Genomic DNA, 20,721 nt, shown 5'->3' on the forward strand with positions numbered 1-20,721 from the left:
AAGCTAGAATCATCATTGGCAATTATAAAAAATTCTCCTTGTGAGATGAGGTGTGACTTCCTCAATTAAGCCTTATCTCTCCAAAAATCTCTCTACTTTCTTGTCCATTTCTCATGCCATCAATATAGGTAGATGTACCCAACTCGGGTACATACAAGCTTGGTATCAGAGCCAGCAGATGGACCAACGTGTGGAGAAACTCGAAGATGAAGTTAGCACTCTCAATGAGGGATAACTACGTATTCTCCACGAACAACAACAAATTCTTTCTAAACTTAATGATCTCTTCGAGCAGCTCAAGGCACCTTAGCCGCCGCCTCCTCAATCCGAGGTGGGTGAGAACTCAAGAGCTCGATTCCAAGAAGAGCCACCGTCGATTCACAATCCGGCTCCACAAACAGTGACCCGCCAACAAACCTTCACTCCAAAACTGGTGAAGCTCAACTTTCCACATTAAAATGGAGATGAAAACACTACCAGTTGGATATGTCGAGTTGAACAGTTCTTTCGGTTCCATTAAACACGGAAGAAGAACAAGCGACACTGGCTTCTTTTCATTTAGAGGAAGATGCTCAACTTTGGTACCAACTCTTCAGATAAGACGAGGTTGACTTGTCATGGCAGGTGTTTTGTGAAGGATTGCATGCACGTTTTGGACCAACTCAATTCCAAGCTTTTTTGGGGGGGAGTTGGCCAAACTGCAACAATTTGGTACAGTACGAGATTATCAAACTAGATTCCAAAAGCTGCTCTCAAAAATGGGATATCTAACCCCAATCCACTAGGTGAGTTGTTTTGTCTTTGGCCTCAAGGACAATATAAAAGCCGATGTGTTGGTTGGGAGACCCACTACACTCGCAACAGCCATCGGGATTGGCCAGGCTGTATGAAGCTCACTTGAGGGAACGAACATTCCACCAATTACTCAAGATTCAAGTCTTCCTATTCATCGATTCACTTCAATGGAGATGCAAGAGACACGTATGAAAGGGTTATGTCATAATTCCAAGAACAATTTGCTCCAAGTCACCGTCGTAAGAAGCTATTTTTAATTGAAGGAGATTATCAAGATGAAAATAATTCCGAAGTTATCATGAAGTAATTTCCAGATTTGGGCATTGAGGACAAGCCCAATCTTAAGGGGGGAGGGATGTTACGTGTTGGATAATAGGATGTGTTGATGTGTTGATGTGTTGATGTGTTGAAATGCACATATGTGCGCATGCATGATTGTAGGGCAGGAATAGTTATGTGCATTAGGTTCACCTTAGTAGAAGTTATAGTTAAATAATGTCGTAGGAGTTTAAATTAGCTATTATCACTAAGTAGGAGAGTGGTGTACGTGGTTAGGAGTTTTATTAGTTATAGTAACTGATTAGAGATGGGTTATTGTATGAGTTTTAAATCCTTATTTATTTGGGAAGAAGTAAAGCAAGAGTTATCATCCTCATCTCTCTACTTTCTTTTTCATTTTTTTTTAAGTAAAATGTAATGAAAAATTACTTCTACAAAGAAGGATCCATAACTTCTATTCAAGCAGGCGGATGATTTATCCCCCGTGTAATATCTCGTTGACTAGCATAGAGCAGCGCACAAGGACTGCTTACAAGGAGCAATGGGAGGCCTTGGAACCATCACTGCCTTGTAGTGGTGATGTACCTGTGGATAATCCTTTTGCCTTTCACCCTCCACACCCCCTGAAAAAAATTTAAGTCTTGTGTTTAGAATGCATTGTCAGAATAAATTTTGGATCTAGAACACATTCTAAAATCCGATTCTTCTCTATTTTCTTGCTTTAAAATGCATTCTAGACTCAGAATCTATTCCGAGTATGTAATACCAAACACAGCATAACACTTGGGAACTGTCCTAGTTTCATACTCACTACCAACATTCTTGTACTCCGTTCAACTTCCAAGTTGACTGTGCTTTACTACTTTGATCCCGATTACTGCTATTCCAGATTGGCAATCCAACCTGGCTTTCTAAGGTTCAGGCAGAATTTTGCCGGCTGATCTGAAAAGGAATCGGATCACAATTGGCTGGACTCGATTCAGATCCCAATTCCTCGTTTAAAACCATGATTGGATAAAACACCCAAAAAAAGTGTGAAATTGGATATAACCTATATCCTAGTAAACACTGCCACTAGCTTTCTTTAGATCCTTCAACAATTAAATCAGTAATAATACATTGTCAGATGCTGAATATTCCCTCTTTGTTGAAGTCACAACCAACTTCTATCACCACCAGGTGGAACAAATAAAGGTTACTGTGTAGAAAATCAGAGAGTTTATCACCACAGAAATTGCAATCTAAGGCTGTCACAGTCATTAAGATCATTTGGGGAAAAGGAACCATCTTAATCATCCGATTGATAACAATAAATAAGTTTATCCCCAAGTAAATCTGCTAACTTACCAGCTCGGAGATTTACATGCAGTGACAAGCATCATAAGACTTGGCTTGTTGGTCCTTACATGAGGCAGCACCAATACTAATAGTTGAAAATCTCAAAGGCAGTTAGTATGGGACACGATTTTGTCTGGAGCCAATTGGCAGCAAGTCCACTATGCACCAAAATAGTCCTCGGGAACATAGAACTTTAATCCAAGTGCCTACAATGAGGGAGAAAGTAGGAGACATTAGCAGAGCCAATTAAGATAAAGCAAACTCTTGAGCCTTGTTCCAGATTGAAGCTGAAGTCCTAATTTTTCCAAATTCAGACAATCAGCATAAAACTGCAATACTGCATATTTCGGGTAATGAGATGATGACAGGAAACAGAGATATAAACAATTCAGGCAAAAGTGCAATAATCATGGATAAAATATGATGAGATTTCTTATTGAATAGTGTCCTTAAAGGTACAACAGACCTCCTCCGCCATTAGTAGCCTCTTCTTGGTTTTCTTCTTCCTTTTTCCCTTCCCCCCCCCCCCCCCCTCCCCTCCCCTCCCCCTCCCCCTCCCCCTCCTCCTCCTCTTTTGAGGTAGATGTTAGGGAAAATGGGCAATTAGAGTTCCATTCCATTAATTGGTGATAGAGACCCAATCCACCTAACTATAATGCAGTAGTTTCTAAGTTCCATCTTCAAATACAAGAGAACAACAACTCAGCCTTGTCCCAACTAAATGGGGCTGGCTACATGGATCCTTGCCCTTCAATCATCTCTATTCGAGGTCATACTCGATACAAGGCCTAAGCTATGCATGTCTTTCCCCACTTCTCCTAAGGTAATTTTAGATTTGCCCCGGGCTCTTTTAGTTGCTTCAATCTGAATCAAATCATTCTTCCGTACTGGAGCATCCAAAGGCCTTCGTTGAACATGCCCATGCCACCTCAAACAACTTTCTAGTAGCTTATTATATATCGGAGCTACTCCCAAATCAGCCCTAATATGGTCATTCATTACTTTATCCTTCCTAATTTTGCACTCATCCATCCCCAAATGCAAGAACATACCTGGTACAACCCCAGTTGTAATGACTTAAGAAAAGTTAAGAAAATGAGGAAGAGAAGACATCTACCTCCACCAGTTAAAATGGCCAAGTGAAGGACAATTGTCACTTACTCTTTGCAAGAAGATCATCTTTACATACAGCAGCAATGCAGCATGAGTAGGGATTCTAACATGAGCAGTTATTTTACATTGTGGCACCAATCAGTATGAAGCATGTGCCTTTAAAATAGGTAATTTGGACTCTGTAGAAATTGTAGTCAAATCATCTCAACTAATCTAAGCCACATCCTAACTACTTTGGCTTGGCTAGTATCCTCTTTCGCTTTTTCACTCTACAATCTGCTAGGGCTGTCAATGGATCAGATCATGATGGCCAGTGCTTGGTTGTTGATGTGTTAGAGATGAAGATGGGATTTTGACCCCAATTCTGGGGTACAACTCCCACAAACTTTACCAGTGAAGTATGCTGGCATCTTCATGTCCGCATATAATTGGGAATTACCATCATTAACATTAGAGTTATTTGCATGTGAGGTGTACAGCATATTTGTGTAGCCAACCCTTTCGTTGGGATAAGGCTTAGTTAGGTTGAGTTGGGTAACCTATCATTTTACATAATATCTACTATGAGTCCTACATGGCTAAAACGCAGTCCAAGTAGGCCAGTTTCTGCACAGGGCCAATAGAGTACCCCAGAAAGCAAAAGACAGAAAAGTTAATTAAACAAATTCTTACTCTAATTGGAGCCAAGAAGCTGACATCATGATACATAATCTCAGATGGAGAAAAGGTATGTGATCCCCACCCATATAGAATTTGCAGCCAAAAGGAGCCGCATTTGGTTGCTTGACTACCAGTATGCCTAAGAACTCAAGCACAACGATCTAAATTTGATAGTATAAATTTCTATTAAAATCAACACTTTAATCATCCTAACTACCATAAGTCTCAACCTAGTTTTTAAAATTGAACGGACTGGACTGGCAATCAAACCGGCTCAAACCAGAGGCTCTCTTTTGTTTGACTCGAGCAAAGAACTACCTGAAATCCAAAACTGGAAGCAAACTTCTCAGTTTTTGTTTTTTTTTTTTTAACAAGATGATTTTCAGAGAACTGTCCAGTTCATTTTACTTTTCTGCTTCAGCAAAAAACAAATTTTTAGACGTATGTGAGGAGACATGAACTCAGTAACTATTACTAAAGCAGAAGCATACCAATCATTGTGCCAATGGGTGCTTCTGTTGTATATATCTTTCATTTGTTTCTAATTTTTTTCCAAACCTTAATTATTTTTACTTTTTTTTTTCCAAACCTTAATTACAGATCACCCCCTGGTTTTTGAAAAAACTTAAATGTCCCCCTCTACAGTAACGGTGTTAGTCTGCTGTTAGTTATTGGTGTGAAAGGACTATTTTCCCCTTGTACTAAAACATTAGAATTAAATTTACAATACTACCCTTCCTTCATCTTCAACATTGGTCAAGGGTAGTTTAGAGATTTAAATTTATTAACTAGCTGACATCATCACTTAATAGCATAAAACTAACGTTAGGGACTAATTTGTCATTTTGAGTTCTAAACCAGGGGGTGATTTGAGTTTTTTCAAAAACCAGGGAGTGATCTGAGTTTCGATTGAAAACCAGGGGGTGATCTGTAAATTACCCTTCTTTTTTTTCAAACTGCAGTTTGACCAGTCAAAACCAGAACTGAGACTATTTTCTGTTAAATGCCGATCTGGTTTTAGAAACTATAGTATCAACATGTTGCTCCAATTTTCAAGTAATGTTGCCCACGCCAGAAGTGAAACCAATTTGAATCATCTACCACTGTCTACACTTGTAGAAAACCACATCATCCAGCAGAACCATAAGTTCGAGTGTTTAGAGAATACCATAACTGAAATGCAACTAAAAGTTATGACTAGTGCCAAAAGATGATGAAATTATCTAACAATATCATTACCTGAGCAAATTTGATATCTGCATCACTATGATCTTTGACTCTTCCAGCTGCGTCACCAACATAAAAGGATCTAAAAATGCAGGGAAAAAAATATATCAAACTGGGTTTTCATAAAAAGGTAACATGTTAAAGATCATGCAATTAGATGATATAGTATCAGATAATTCTTTTTTAATGATTTACAAGTTCATTAGATGGCTTAAAAGCCAATAATGAAGAGATAGAAGCAATAAAAAAATAAAACAGAATAACAGGAGAAACGAAGACACAACAGAATAATACTGATCCATATCAATTGGGATGCCAGAGTTGAACTGTTGCTCCATTATTCTCCACATTCCTGTTTTTGGCTTGCGAAAGGGATCTTCTGTTTGTCCAGTAGTTTTTCCCAACCCACAAGCAACAAAAACCTGCAGTCAGACATTAAAAGAATAAACTATTTACACCATTTCCCAGAGGGATTATATACAAACTGGGGAAAAGTTAAGGATTAAAGAGAAGAACCACTTGTATTTGCCAAACTAGCTTAATGGGTATTGATACCAATATTGATGGCTCTGCAGCAAACAATAAATCTAGATATGGGAGAATGATGCAAGATCATGAGAAGATCCATTTGTTGATTCTACAAGTGTTTCACAACATAACAGGATTTTCTGTGGAAATTAAATCCATGAATCATGGACTTCAACTTGCAAATGATTCAAACTTCAAAGGATTTCTAGAGAGAATGTAATTCAGAGTGCTGCTAATGTGGGATACTTGAAGGCAGATTCTTCTTGGGAAGCTAGAAGCAACGATTCATAATATTCTATTGGGCATTTGGGCACTCAAGGAGATCCACTTTTGAAGAGAGAATCTAACAGTTAATCAGTAATGTTCTTATTGTAGTAACTCTGATGAGATTCTTGGTATTTTAATACTATCCAATTTTATATTTGGGCAATTGAGAATATCCAAATTTAAAAAGTGAAAATCTGCCAGTTATGCTCCTAATTCTAGTAATTCTGATGAGATTCTTCAGTATACTCCTGACTTTCCTTCTCATTTTCAACTATCCTGAAGATGCTCAACATTGCATGCACACTGCTTGTGAACATTTGAATGTTCGATGAAAATTTTAGTATTTTACCCTTGTCCATTAACAAGGGAAGAAGTTTCAGTTTGTGCAACAAGTTACATGGTAAGTAAAATGTAGGAAGAAGCCAACCATAGAATGCAGAATTTATTACTCGACCTGAAGTCCAAGGGGATAAGTCCATAAACTTTATTCTCCAATAAATAGAGCACATCCTCGATGTACCACAGCAAAACTTTCAAAACTTTGATGAAAATATGCAATGCATGAAACTCAATAACAAATAACCTTGCAGAAAGGCTGGATTTCTTATTGGGTTTATGTAGGAGCATCCCAAAGATATGTGATCGAGGAGGACCAAAAATTATAGAGGGAACCTAATTTATCTTCGTTACTTGAGTGTTGATTCAGTTTATTAATTCCTTTCAATTTAGGACAAGGGTATTTTTCGTATTTTGGGCTTGAAAAGTGCCAAGATGATTCCAACTGTCCAACTGATTCTATCTTTGGTCGTATCAGGTGGTCCTTCAATAATAAGCACATACATAAATGTTTGTGCAGAGGCAAAGCACCCGTTGTCCAGGACACTGCACTACCATACTCCAAAGAAATTAAACAGAATGACCTTATCCATATTAATACCATAAGAAGATAAATGTAAAATCATCCAACCCACCAATTTAACCAACAACAACAACATAGCCTTATTCCAACTAAATGGGGTCGGCTACATGGATCCTTGCTCTCCAGTCAACTCTATTCGAAGTCATACATGATACGAGGCCTAACTTGCATGTCTTTCCTCACCACATCTCTTAGGGTGGTTATTTTAGGCCTGCCCCTTGCTCTTTTAGAAAATAAATGTATAATCATCCAACCCATCAATTTAACCATAAAGGAAAAAAAGAAAGGTCAAGCTTGATGTATCATGAAAGGTCACAAGAAAGTGATTAAAAAAAAACTAATGATGATGAAACTAAAATGAAAGGTCAAAGAATTGAGAGTACACCTGAATTGGGACTTTGACATGCTCAATGAAATTGTTGAGCCGTCCAAGCTTAGAGTCAACAGCTAGCTGTCTCTTATTCTTCCAACGCTCAATGTTGGATTCATTGGTATAGATAACCTAACGATGATGAAACTAAAAATTAAATAATGACGCAATCCCATAAATTTACAAACAGGAAAATTTGATTAATTAACCAAACAAAAACTAAAAATAAGTCACAAAACCTGTCAACTTTTGAAGGCAACATATCACCTTAATCACTACTATTTTAACAGCCAGGATTCAGGAAACTTAAGGAGAAGGAACAAACCAGCTTGTAGCCATCCCTGTACAAACTCTGCAGCTTTTCTGGTATTGAAGGATACAGAAGTTTCCATTCATTCGGGCCAATTCTGGGGTTTAAGAAGTAATATCAGATCGATCAACAATCCATTTAATTTCATGATGCAATATTTAAAAGGAAGGGGGAGGGAAGGGAAACTCCAGGGTAGTAATGCGTTAAACCCTCACCCTCCCGTCTCCCCCCCCCCCCCCCTCTCCCAAGAAAAAAGCAGTGCAATCCTCACAGGGACAAAGGTCTGATCAGGTAAATCAATGGAAATGTATGCTCTAGCCATGTGCCAACACCAAAATAGAGTCACAGACAACTAATGACTAATATCATAAAATAATTAAAATAATTTTTTGAGAAATCATCTAGGGTTCCAGCAAAACAAGGAATTAGGTCAGAACTGAAATGTAAGGGGAAAGTGAGTATCAGATTTCAGGTCAATTAAAAATCGGCAGCCCTTCCAGGCCACGATCAAACAGGAAACCAGTATCTTAATATTTCCCAAGTTCCAAGCATATCACACAATAGCTTATCAATATTTTTTACAGGGAAATCAAGCTTCGAATTTCGGGTCAGATGGAGTTTGGTAGCACTTCCAGGCAACCACTAAACTGGATACCTCAGCATCTTAATCTTTTGAAGGTGCTGAGGCAAACACCACATGACTTCGTAGTTCTACCACTAATCCACAAGTCACATAGAATTGCAAGTTTATCTGGCCATTCAGTTCTAGTTCATATATCACTTGTATGCAACATAACTAAGTTAGTAATGCTTTTTCAAACAATGCAACAAACAACTAAGCCAATGGACATCTCAACGATTGGATTTGGCTATGGTCAAATCATGAGTACCTTTTCACAGAAGTATTGGCGAGACACCCATCAAAATCAAAAGCAGCAATTTTACTTGAATCATGAAGACCATCATCCTATGCACATAAGGAAACAGAGAACATGATAAGCGACATAACTGGGAGAGAGAGAAAGAGAGAGAGAGAAGCATCAACAGTAAAGGTGGTGCCACTAACGAAGACGAACAATTAGACATTTCTGTAACAAGCCAAACCAGGAAGATCTAGAGGAAGATGCAACAGCTCAAGTAAATTTGGTGGACAAAAATGGGAAATTAAATGAATTACCTTGTCAAATAACAATTTAACTAATTACCTGAAAAACCTATTATCAGAAAACAACAAATCTTCCAGAGAAAATTGGGGTTGGGGGTGGGGGTGGGGGTGGGGGGGGGGGGGAATGGAGTTCGCAAATAAAAATTTGAAACCTCATGGATCACTCAGGTCTCAATCCAACTGTTATAGTCATCTAAGAAAGTATTCTATAAATGGGATAAATATCTCACCCGTTCAAGAAATATGATTGTTTGGAAAGCCTTCCATTTAGGTAGTAATGTTGCATCCTGAATAAAGAATTAAGATGTAAAGAAAACGTGATCACATGCAGAAAAGGCCTGCTTAGCAAGCATGCATGTATATGAACAAGTAGATATTTGAATACTTTATCCAGTTTACAGCAAGAAAGAAAACAAGAAGACTAGGAGAATGTGAAAATAAAAAGGATAGAGCAGACCTTGTACTTAGTCTTCACATCTGAAATAGAGAAAGCTATCTTCACATCTGAAATAGATAAAGCGGTCTCCAGCTCAGCTTCATTGCTGGATGTAGACAACTGGAAGCAATTTTAAACAAAAACCTCATCAGCTAGATTTTGCAAAAGTGCACCAATAACTCTCATTGTGTATATACAAAATATAGAGCAAACACAATTCACCAGTGAATCAAAATATGATTGCATTACATATTCAGATTCCAAACCAGATCAATAACCCCCATCATCAATGAAGAAGAAAAAATGCCATGGTGGTCTGATATTGCAGAGGGTTATGAGTCTGCTACAGGGCAATTTGTTGGCATCCAATGTGGACATGTCATCCTCAATTTATGTGGTAAGTTTCATTTCAAAAAGGATTCTCCAAGTGGCCAAAAGAATGTCAACATTTTGAACAATTTTGGATTACAGCTAATAAAACAATGTGAAAAAAAAAGTACAACATATGATGGTTCATAATGTTGAATTGGACTTTAAAAGTCAGCATGTGACCAGATCAATTGGGCCACCCATCTATACAACATGCAGAATGGCGGTGACCATACTTCAATGTGGCTGGAGTGGGTGACCATTTAGAAAAGCTTATTTAAGCAAACCACTCAGTTGTAATGGTAAAACGCATTGATCAACTTAATGCTACACCATGACCCTAAAATTAATCTCTTGAAGTTTTATAGAAACATCGTAGAACTACTCGAGGAGAAAATCAAACTACCTTCAACTTCTTGGAATTCCTTTCACCGAGTTCAACAAACTCACCTTCATCAGTTTTATGAACCTAAAATGCATAAATTATGAGAACAAACAATACGAAATTATTATGTATAACACAATATGTTGATATCGATCAACTACATTTGCTTACGTCTGATTCCTTATGAGTCTTCTTATTTCCTTCGCCCCCATCAGAATCCTGTAAAATGAATAGCGTCAACCATATTCTTCGCATAAGTCAACCACTGAAGGATAGGAAATCGATTTAAACCTCTTTCAATTGTTTATCGCGTCCAACCTCCAATTTCTTCAATGCTTCCTGGTCGCTACTCTAGAAGAATCGCAAAAGAATGAAAACGGGTAAGTTAACAAAGAGTTTTCAAGCCGAAAAACAACGATTGTCACATATCCGCACCTACCTTCAATGTCGAAAAACCCTGTATCTTCTCCGCAGAAAATATGTGCTGAGAATCGGCTGGGAAACAGCTGAAGTGATGCCATTTCTTTATATCGAACCCTCGTGTATCTTTGCTTACCAAACCTAACCTCAGAGTACCCCCAGCGATGGAGTTGGAGCATTCTTTGCAAGAAGATCGATTGGACTTGGCATACTCGGCAACGATCTTCGAAGCAGCCATAAGAGGTCTTCCCAGGCAGGAGGAGAAGGAGCTGCGCTCCAGAACAAGAGACGAAAAAGCTATTATAAGTTCGGAGGACTAACAATTATGGGAATGGTAGGGTTTTGTGATAACAGAGAAATATTTGAGAGATTCAGCATAAAATGATGACGATGGGGTTTGCTCTTCGTCGAAGAAATTTAGTCAAGTACTCAACTGACAACTTTCACGAATTCTCTTGAATCACTTCCCGCCATCCTTCATTTATCGATTTCATGCGTCTCGGATTACCCGTTGCCGGGTCGCGGGAAATACTCGCTCCAGACTGTAAAGCGTAAACATGAAATTATATTGGGTTTTCAGTCTGCCCAATGAAGGTCGTGCTTGGCACGGTCGTCAAGTGTGGAAAATTATCACCTCCAGTTTGCTGACCGGCCCAGTTCCCCAGTTCCTCTAAAAGGGGATGGTAGATCCCACCCGAGCAGGGTGTTTGGGCATGGGTAGAGAAGTCATTTCAGCCCCCCTTTGTTAGAGGAACTGGGGAACTGGGCCGGTCAGCAAACTGGAGGTGATAAAGATCCCGTCAAGTGTTCACTTGTTGAATGTTTGGTCCTGAAATGAACCTCCTTAAAAAAGGGGTAAGGCTGCGAATATTTGACCCCATTGGGCGGGGGAGAAAACTGGAGGTAATAATTTTGGGGAAATTTCTTAGATCCATTAAATAAGAAAATTAATTATAAGATAAGTACATGTAAAAATTATTTTACATTTAGTAGTTTTTATTTTGAAAATATTTACTTAATCCCCATAATTAGTTATTGTTTATGGTTTCAAAAAAGAAACAAGATTAAATTTCCTAAAATACCCTAATATCTCATGTTATCTCTCCGGTTTTTTTTCTTCTTTATTGTTTTTTACATTTTTATTCAATTCTTTTATTTTTAATCTCATTTTATGGGACCCACCACAACCTTCTTCTTTCTCCTCAGAAGGCCGCACCATCCCCGCTATAGCAATCCTGCAACATCCCCTAGCTCTCTCTCCCTCTCCTGCTCTCACTCTCCCGTCCCCTACGACCCCCCCCCCCCCCCACTGTGCTCTCATGATAAGATGAAATTTGGTAATCTTAAATCATATTCCATTCGTTATATAAAAATGTACAGAGACACCTTCATTTATTTATACAGTCAAAGATTTAGTTTCTTTGTGATTTTGTCTTTCAATCATTCCAATTCAAATATTTTTTTCTCACGTTTGGATGGGTTTTGAAATTCTGAATAAATTATAGAATACAGTTCCCTTATCTTTGAGAATCCGTATAAAACCACATACTCCGTGACTTACTAATCACCCTCGTGAATCTGATCGAGAAACCAAGAAATTCCAAAATCACTGGCAGAATTCACCCAAATTGTGACGTTCAACCACCCAATTCTATATCTGGCTCAGAACCCAAATCTAAATTCCATCAAACCGGACTACAAAATATGATTAAAAAATGGAGAGATATGATGAAATCACGGTGGGGTAGGGTTGTAAGGTATGCAAGAGTAAGAGTGGGAGAGGGAGAGGGAGAGGGAAGGGAGTTACAAGTTGGGGTTGAATAGCAGGGTTGCAGCCGCGAGGATGGTGTGGCCTTGAGAATAATGAAGAAGGAGGAGGTGGTGAGTCCCACAAAATATAATTAAAAATGGAAAGAAGATGAGATACTAGGGTATTTTAGGAAGTTTAAATTTTATTTTTTCTTGAACCATAAGAAATAACTAACTGCAGGGATTAAGTAAATATTTTCAAAATCAAAACTACTAAATGTAAAACAATTTTTAAACTTACTTATCTTGTAATTAATTTTCTTATCCAGTGGATCTAAAAAATTTTCCCAATAATTTTTCAATCGATTCTAGGATCTTTATCCGTTCTAGTACAACAGCCGTTGCTATATGCATCAAGTGGTGCAGCAGGCCATGTCTGCACAATGGGGGCTCGCTGTGCACACATAGCCACTGCTGCACTGCACGATGCATACAACAGCGGATAAAAATTCGTGGATCATACCCACTTATTGACCATACCCTCTCATGCGCATTTGAAAGCTGCGGTCAAGTGATTCCTCCTCCACCGTGATTTAGGAAAACTCGGTCCAGGGACCAGAGTCACTCAATTAGACCCTAGTTACCTGACTACACGAGTCAACTGAAGTCTAACAGTTAAGAGTGTTACGGTCTAAGGTTCTTAAAAACCCGGTCGATGAGGTGGAAGAATGGCGTTTCTGTCATTTTCTTTACAAACGGAGCAATTCGTTTCAATGTGACTACTGAATGAACCTCATCCAAAAACCTTTTTATCTCTTCCCTGGCTTCTTCTTCAACTTTCATCCGCTATCGCTTCTCTCGCTGCTCCACTGTTGTGAATGTACGAAACGGGATGGGAAACTGCAACGGTATACAGACCGAGGACAATCAACTCCACCCACAATCACAAGCACCACCTCCGACTAATGACGGCCTCACTGTGCGGCTTTCTGAAGAAAATCCCATTTCACTGAACCAGCATGAACGGTCCCTGCAGCCACCAACGGTCGTTGCTCGTACTCGCTCAGACATCGGGCGCGTCCTTGGTCGTCCGATGGAAGATGTGCGATCTACATACATATTCGACCGTGAGCTTGGGCGTGGTCAGTTCGGGATTACCTATCTAGTCACTCACAGAGAGACGAAAGAGCAATACGCTTGTAAGTCGATCGCCACTCGAAATCTTGTGAGCCTTGACGACATCGAGGGCGTCCGTAGGGAGGTGCAGATCATGCACCACCTTACCGGTCACTGTAACATAGTGGAGTTGAAGGGGGCCTACGAGGATCGACGCTCGGTGAACTTGGTGATGGAGCTCTGTGCTGGTGGTGAGCTTTTCGATCGAATCATTGCCAAGGGGCATTACTCTGAGCAAGCTGCTTCTGCACTGTGTAGGCAGATTGTGACTGTTGTTCATAATTGCCACTCCATGGGGGTGATGCACCGGGATCTCAAACCAGAAAATTTCCTTTTCCTCAGCACAGACGAGGACTCGGCGTTGAAGGCAACAGATTTTGGCCTGTCAGTCTTCTTCAAGCCAGGTAATCTGGATTTTGCTAGTTCGAGGTTTGTTACTGGAGTTTTATTAGAATTTATTGTATCAAATAGCTGATAAGCGTCTCCTAGTTACTATCGACCAATATTGCGTTACCTTATTTATCTGGTAACCAATATTTGGTTGCCTTATTTATCTAGGAGACTTCGTATGTAAATCTTCGCTCTAATCTCATTCTATCTCTATAGCTATTAGAGTTGTAAAGCGGATGGGCAACATTCTATTGTATAAAGCTCTCTACAGTTTTTAGATTAGCCAAGATTAATGAAGTTAATTTCTTGTTCTAGCATAACGCACGGTCTTTGCTAAAATATGTCGAGACTCTATCTCATGTTTGGCTTCTAGAGTTTATATCAGTATTTCAGCATTGTATTGGAAGATTAGTGTTTAGGGGGGTGACTCTATTCTAAAAGAAAAATATGGTTGCATTTGACTGTGAGAGCCCCAAGCATCTGGTTATTGTGCTAAACTAAATTGCAATGTTAGTGGCTTTCAACCCCTTCTAACTGTTCCACTTACCTCCCCAGATGCTGGTCGTTTAAAACGACAAAATTAGCCAGGATTTCGTGGATGCTATGATAGTTATATATCCTTTCATTGTACACTAAAAGGTAAATTAAGAAGAGGGTTAGGACAAAATGTAAGAAAATCATACTTTGTTCTGTAAATTTTTGGCTCATGTCCATCAATGTGGTTTAACAGCACCTTGGTTTACATCAATGGTGTTGCTGCATTACATTTTGTGGTTGTAAACTAAAACTAACTTGAGATCTGGTGATGAATGTAATATATTTGTTTAGTAGTCATGAATTTGTTCATTGATCTATGCTCATTTCTGTGTGGCTTACTGGCTCCCTGGTTCATTGTCAACGCGCATTTCTTTGTATCTTTTTAAGGGTAGTGGACCAAAGTTGGATTATTTTAGTCTGTTGACCGACAGGGTTGAATGAACCCTATGGTTATTCCATTTCATTTTCCAGTCATTTTTTATTCTCCTAACTCTTGCGGTTGGAATGGCAGTTGGAGAGTAATGGTTGCATTGGGATCTCTTGCAGATGATAACAGTTATAACACACCATTTAAATAAATGAAAGTTGTTCTAAAAGGGTTTGTTTCATATCATGAAGTTTATTTAAGGTGGAAGATTGGGCTAGATAAAGAGCTCATTATTTGTTGGAGGTGTTAAACTAGAGGGTGAACATTCTGATATATGGGTTTTATGTAAGGAATATTCGTTCTCAAGGATTTAGTTGGAAATTTAAGAATTGGAGGAGTGCTTCTGTTAAATAGACTCCAAGGGACCTCCAAGCAATTATCATGTATTTTTTTTAAACAGTGACATTATTGCAATTATTAGACATTTTTGTGAAATTTCCATATATCCATGTGTCATCCAAAGTCCTTCAAGTGTTTCTAATGCTGTTAGGAGTTGTCCTTGAGGTTCTTAGGCCTATAAAATCCCCTTTAACCCCACCCTGGCTTCCTAGCTCCTTGTAATTGCTATCTCATAACTTAGCAGTCAAAGGTAGATGTAGGCGTCTGAAGGAATATTTTACTAGTATTCTTGTAGACTCTCTTTAACTATTTCCTAATGCACGTTATTTCACCAGAAAAAAGAGTTTCCATGCAATGCAGAGATCCAGGCATTTGGCTCTAGAAGAGTATCAAAGAATCTCAAGCAACGTAACACTAAACATTTCAAAACAAAATATCCAAATGATTTTCTAATTTAAAGTATATTAGTATTAATTGTTCTTCATTGAAGTGTCATAGTGAATTGTCCTACAAATCCATTAGAATTTGTGTATAACTCTAGCTAAATGAAAGAATTACCCTAATTAACTCAGAAGAGTTTAACTCAGCTTTCAGTTAATGATGACTCTTATTTTCATTCTACCCTTGTCAATCCTGAATGAATAATACTTCTTGTCTCTTTTTCCTCATGACTTTACAAATTCTATGGCTGTAGGAGAAGTGTTCAATGACCTTGTTGGAAGTGCATATTATGTGGCTCCTGAAGTGTTGAGAAGAAGTTATGGAGCTGAGGCTGATATTTGGAGTGCTGGTGTGATACTTTACATTCTTCTTTGTGGGGTCCCACCTTTTCGAGGAGGTACTTGCTTCCTATTAGGAACAACTTTTTTTTTGGCTGGGGGTGGGGGGTGGGGAAGGGATCCAGAGTCCCAGACTATGGGAATGCCTGTTGGCTGGGTATAAATGGACAATGGTGAATTATAACTCTTTTGATCCAAAACATGGTCTGTATGAGAAAAAGGCAAATGATGATTAATGAAAATCTCATATTTGGTGTTTGGTTATACAAGTCCAAGTTCTTGATTTGTAGATCACGTCCCTTTGATTGAGCCATGATTTGGGTAGATGAATTGGTATATATAATGTAGGCATTGAGGGTAGGTATGTAATTATGATAACCAGGTCCTTTATCTATTTTTCACTTTTCAGAAGTTGGATATCACCACTGATTTTGTCTCTTTTGTTCCCCTCCCCCCTTGAAAAAAAAACAGTGAACGACCGGAGTACTTTTTCTGCTATTCTTCGGGGACATGTTAACTTCTCATCTGATCCATGGCCTTCCATATCCCGCAGTGCCAAAGATCTTGTGAAGAAGATGCTATGGTCTGATCCTAAGGAACGACTTTCTGCTGTCGAAGTTCTAAGTAAGCCTTCAGTCTTCACAATCAAATATGCATGACACTGGTACAAACTGGTACAATGGTGTCACGGTTTCTGTTAAATTTACCTGCACATATGTAGTATCTACTAGCAACAGTATATCATTTTTTTTTGGGGGTCCTTTATATATTCATGTCAAAGACCTTTCTTTGGTAAAAATCCAAATATGTTCATTTTCGTTCTCATGATGTTACATATTTATGCGTGTGTTCTGACTAGTACTTTGTAACTGTTTTGGCTTTTTGGATACTAGAGGCATAAATTTGACTGCTGAGAATGAAATACAGACCACCCATGGATGCGAGAAGATGGAGATGCATCTGACAGACCAATTGATATTGCTGTCTTGACAAGAATGAAGCAGTTCAGGGCAATGAATGAACTGAAAAAAATGGCATTGAAGGTGGGTAGATGCTTGTTAGGTAACTGTTCAAATCAAATTCGTACTTGAATTCTAATTAGAATTCCTTGTTTTTACTGCTTCCAGGTGATTGCAGAAAATCTTTCTGAAGAGAAGATCATGGGGTTGAAAGAGATGTTCAAATCCATGGACACAGATAATAATGGAACTATCACTTTTGAAGAATTGAAAGTGGGTATTTCAAAACTCGGTACCAAGCTTTCTGAGTCTGAAGTTAGGCAATTGATGGAGACGGTATGATTCTGGTCATTTGTTTTAAGGTCCATCTAAGTTCCTTGTGCATTTACTGGTTTCCCACACCTTGTCTGGGAACTAAGCACAGCTTGATGGACTGGTTTTTATCAACTTCGGCAAACCTAGCTGATATGATGCACATGACCTAACACATCAAACTTCGGCCAATCTAGCTGATATGATACACATGACCTAATACATCATTGCTCTGGAGTGTTCAATTGGGGGCCACTTATTGGATGAGTGATGGCCAGAAACATTTTGGTTGAAACATCCACCTGGAGGACCAAACATAAAATGTCTATGTTGGTTGTTAGATGTGTGCAGTTTTTGTATTGGACACTGTTGGGACTATGGTCCACCCTTTTAGTATACTGCCTTTGTGTATACAGAGATTTTATGGTTGATCCAGAATTTGAGATGGGGGATCCTCTGTGTTGATCATGTCTGGTTACCCCGTTCATACCAGCTTGCAACCATGCTTTGTACTTTTCCCTTACTCCCAAATCTTGTTCACCCCCTTCCCCAGCTTAAAATGAAGAAGGTGATTAGGGTGGAAAGAAACTACAGCTACTACGTGTTTAAAGACAAGATTCGAAAATGACAAATTGGTATTTTTTTCAGGCTGATGTTGATAGAAATGGGACTATTGACTATACTGAGTTTATAACAGCCACAATGCACATGAATAGAATGGAGAAAGAAGACCACCTGTATACTGCCTTTCAGTATTTTGACAAGGACAAGAACGGGTAATATTTCCCTTCTCCAAGAATTATGGTTTGGTTTTCTTTGTTATTATCATAACCATATGAGTGACTGTAAAGTTTTTTCCGAACCCCCCTTGGGGAAAAAATTGTAGGTACATCACACTGGAGGAATTGGAGCAAGCCTTGAAGGAGTATAACATGGTTGATGAGAACAAATTGAAAGAGATAATTGCAGAAGTTGACACTGACAATGTATGGTTTATTGACTTGAAATGTGCTTATTTGTTATTTATTGTAGAACACCCCCCCCCAACCCCCAAAAGAAAATGAAAAGGAAAAAAAAAACCTGGATTAGGTGTTCAATTGGATGCTGCTTGTTGAAGTACTCTCTTTGGGCAGTATCTGCAATATTGAATAAGTTTAGTGAGAAGAATTGCAAATGCCTGATTTATCTCAATGCACACACCCAGTACCAAGAAGGCAAAAGTGTCATTGTTTTGGTTTGTATTTAGGTATATTTTCATCAAATTGATAATGTAAAGTATTCATTATTTAGAAAGAAAAATCATAATGGAGGAAAAAGTGTTTAGATTGTAAAATAGTAAGCGATGGACATTGATAATGTTAAAAAAAAAAGATCTCGGGAAACGAAACCAACATCATCAAGGATCATCACTGAAATATAGTGTTTCTCTAGCAATTTCTTAGTCGGAATTGTTACATTTAGACATGATCTGGACATTCTTGGATATCTGCCTTCATCTTTATTCTTTCTAAAGTTATTAGTTCTTTTGATGATTTGTTTTGCATGGAATCATCTCTTTCATCCATGAAGGTAGACAGAAAGCTGGAAAAACCAACCACCATTGAACCACAAGCCCAATGAAATTGAAAATGCCACTGTTACAGATCACTTGCATGTTGTAGACTTCATCTGGAATATATACTAATAACATCAATCAACATTAATATTTCTTTATTATGGGAAAGAAATGTCATAAATTCCGATGTTAAGTTTGTTAATTTTTATGAAAGAACCAATGGAATTTTAATTATTGAATGGCTTTTTTTAATATACTTTATCTTATGGTTACTATTTCTTCAATGTTTTGCAGGATGGAAGAATTAACTATGATGAGTTTGTAGTCATGATGAGAAAAAGGAATCCTGAGTTGGTCACTAACAGACGTCTCAAAAACCTTACAACGTAGTCATATATTTAGCTGCACTCAAGCAATTGTATCACGACGACAACTGCTAGCGGAGTTGGTTGATACCCTGCCAGTAGAGTGCAGGCCTCTCAGGAGGTCATGGGATCAACTCTCTTATCTTCCACAGTAAGGCAACCCCCCCTCCCCCAAGTCAGTTCGCCCCACTCTCTGGTAGTTGTAGTCAAAGTCCTATGGGGCTCACATTGATAGGCAGGGGGGAAAAAAAAGATCACGGTTTTCCCCAACTTGAGTGCTGCCAGTCATCTCTTGCTTTAAATGGGAAAACTAATTCTGGATAGTCAGATTTCATGACCATGGGGCGGGTTATGATTGGAGACTGTATAGGATGTATGCTTGGGTTCATTTCATGGTCATATTTACCCCCTCCTCTTGGATGTGGCTCTCTTTTTCTTCTCTCTGGGTAACTTGTTTCTTGTAATGCAACACATTAAAAAAAAAAAAAAAAAAGGTGAAGAGGGCTTGTAAATTTCAAAGTTGCAATTTAGAACCTGCAGTGTTTGGGAACCTGTGGTATGCTGCAGGCCATTCCAGGTTATAGATGCTCGACTCTTGTTCACATCCAATCTTTGACCTGGATTGTCGAGGACAGTTCAGGGCGAGCACACATTCTTTACCTATGTAAAATGGCTTTGGAAGACTCAAGATGAGGATGAGGAGATGTGGAATGTAGTTGTAGAAGGAAATATGGGAAGGAAGGAGGGATTGGTGCCCTCTTCTAAGGAATTTACTTTTGGCGTAAGAGCTTGGAAGGGTATTTTTAGAAATAGAAAATCTTGTTGTAAACTTGTAATCAAAGTTGGTGAAAAAGTAGCTGTAATTTTGTTTTGGGAAAAAGAACACTGCTGGTCATGTGGCCTTTGAACCCAAACACAGAAGCGCATGAAATTATCATCTTGCCCTTGTGAAATAAAAATCCTATCAATGTTGATGACATGTGTGCTCTCATTAGCCCCCCCATGGTGTAGGAGCCACTCCACCAGCCGGTGATCTCTTTCCCTTTTATTACAACACATCCTTTTTTGTAATAAGTGATAATGTCATAATGATGAGTTTACTGTCAAATTATTTTGAATTTTTTTTAACCTTTGACTTTAATAATTTTTAGGAATAAAACAAAAAAAAAAAAAAACCCAAAGAGTCGGATCCTTTCCAACTCATTGGAGAGCCCAATGAATCATCTGATGGTTGGAATGGCATTGCGTGCATCGTGATGCATGTAGGCACACATCCCGATGCATGCCTTACCATTGGATGCTCATTAGGCACATATCTCATTGGAAAGGATCTAGACTCATCAAAAGAAGGTTACAATTTCTCACTTTCATTACCCATAACCATTGAAAAGAGAGGGGGAGGGGGAGGGGGGAGAGTAATTTTAATAAAGGAAAAAGAAACCCACAAATTAGTATGCAGATTCCTTCACACTTTCTCTTGCCTATTGGTGGGAAAATTGCAATCTGACCGTGGAGAACCTCTCTCCTTTAAAAAAGTTGTGTGGATAATAGA

General features: G+C 38.6%; 2 protein-coding genes across 6 annotated transcripts; one reads left to right on the plus strand and one right to left on the minus strand.

Moving 5' to 3' along the window:
• Positions 1-2,276: 2,276 nt before the first annotated feature.
• Positions 2,277-11,077, minus strand: LOC122664295 (polynucleotide 3'-phosphatase ZDP). 3 transcript variants are annotated; one of them, XM_043860055.1, is made up of 12 exons: positions 10,601-11,077; positions 10,480-10,512; positions 10,329-10,380; positions 10,183-10,226; positions 9,429-9,527; positions 9,202-9,258; positions 8,697-8,773; positions 7,822-7,903; positions 7,512-7,628; positions 5,707-5,834; positions 5,425-5,494; positions 2,277-2,618 (listed from the first exon to the last, which is right to left on the minus strand). In XM_043860055.1, exons 1-12 carry the CDS (start codon positions 10,817-10,819, stop codon positions 2,571-2,573), a joined length of 1,026 nt encoding a protein of 341 aa, XP_043715990.1. In that variant the 5' UTR covers positions 10,820-11,077; the 3' UTR covers positions 2,277-2,570. The 3 variants fall into 3 exon arrangements, with proteins under 3 accessions (XP_043715990.1, XP_043715991.1, XP_043715989.1); XM_043860056.1 differs by having other exon boundaries at positions 5,425-5,471; positions 10,329-10,382; positions 10,458-10,512; XM_043860054.1 differs by having other exon boundaries at positions 10,329-10,382; positions 10,458-10,512.
• A 2,087-nt stretch (positions 11,078-13,164) lies between these two features.
• LOC122664293 (calcium-dependent protein kinase 1-like) lies at positions 13,165-19,368 on the plus strand. Of its 3 annotated transcripts, XM_043860051.1 has the most exons (9): positions 13,166-13,270; positions 13,376-13,910; positions 15,894-16,037; positions 16,450-16,602; positions 16,906-17,021; positions 17,106-17,273; positions 17,898-18,025; positions 18,136-18,235; positions 19,099-19,367. In XM_043860051.1, exons 1-9 carry the CDS (start codon positions 13,223-13,225, stop codon positions 19,192-19,194), a joined length of 1,488 nt encoding a protein of 495 aa, XP_043715986.1. In that variant the 5' UTR covers positions 13,166-13,222; the 3' UTR covers positions 19,195-19,367. The 3 variants fall into 3 exon arrangements, with proteins under 3 accessions (XP_043715987.1, XP_043715986.1, XP_043715984.1); XM_043860049.1 differs by having other exon boundaries at positions 13,200-13,910; positions 19,099-19,368; XM_043860052.1 differs by lacking the exons at positions 18,136-18,235; positions 19,099-19,367 and having other exon boundaries at positions 13,165-13,270; positions 17,898-18,029.
• Positions 19,369-20,721: the final 1,353 nt, after the last annotated feature.

The sequence above is a fragment of the Telopea speciosissima genome, chromosome 6 (assembly GCF_018873765.1).
Source record: "Telopea speciosissima isolate NSW1024214 ecotype Mountain lineage chromosome 6, Tspe_v1, whole genome shotgun sequence".
Classification (NCBI taxonomy): Eukaryota; Viridiplantae; Streptophyta; class Magnoliopsida; order Proteales; family Proteaceae; genus Telopea; species Telopea speciosissima.

Coding starts and splice junctions, on each gene's coding strand:
- LOC122664293 (XM_043860049.1), top strand. CDS start 13,223: ATGGGAAACTGCAACGGTATACAGACCGAGGACAATCAACTCCACCCA. Junction 17,274..17,897: donor TTAGGCAATTGATGGAGACG/GTATGATTCTGG, acceptor TATTTTTTTCAG/GCTGATGTTGATAGAAATGG. Junction 18,026..18,135: donor TTTGACAAGGACAAGAACGG/GTAATATTTCCC, acceptor AAAAAATTGTAG/GTACATCACACTGGAGGAAT.
- LOC122664295 (XM_043860054.1), bottom strand. CDS start 10,819: ATGGCTGCTTCGAAGATCGTTGCCGAGTATGCCAAGTCCAATCGATCT. Junction 9,528..10,182: donor GGAATTCCAAGAAGTTGAAG/GTAGTTTGATTT, acceptor AATTGCTTCCAG/TTGTCTACATCCAGCAATGA. Junction 5,835..7,511: donor ATGTCAAAGTCCCAATTCAG/GTGTACTCTCAA, acceptor GTCTGACTGCAG/GTTTTTGTTGCTTGTGGGTT.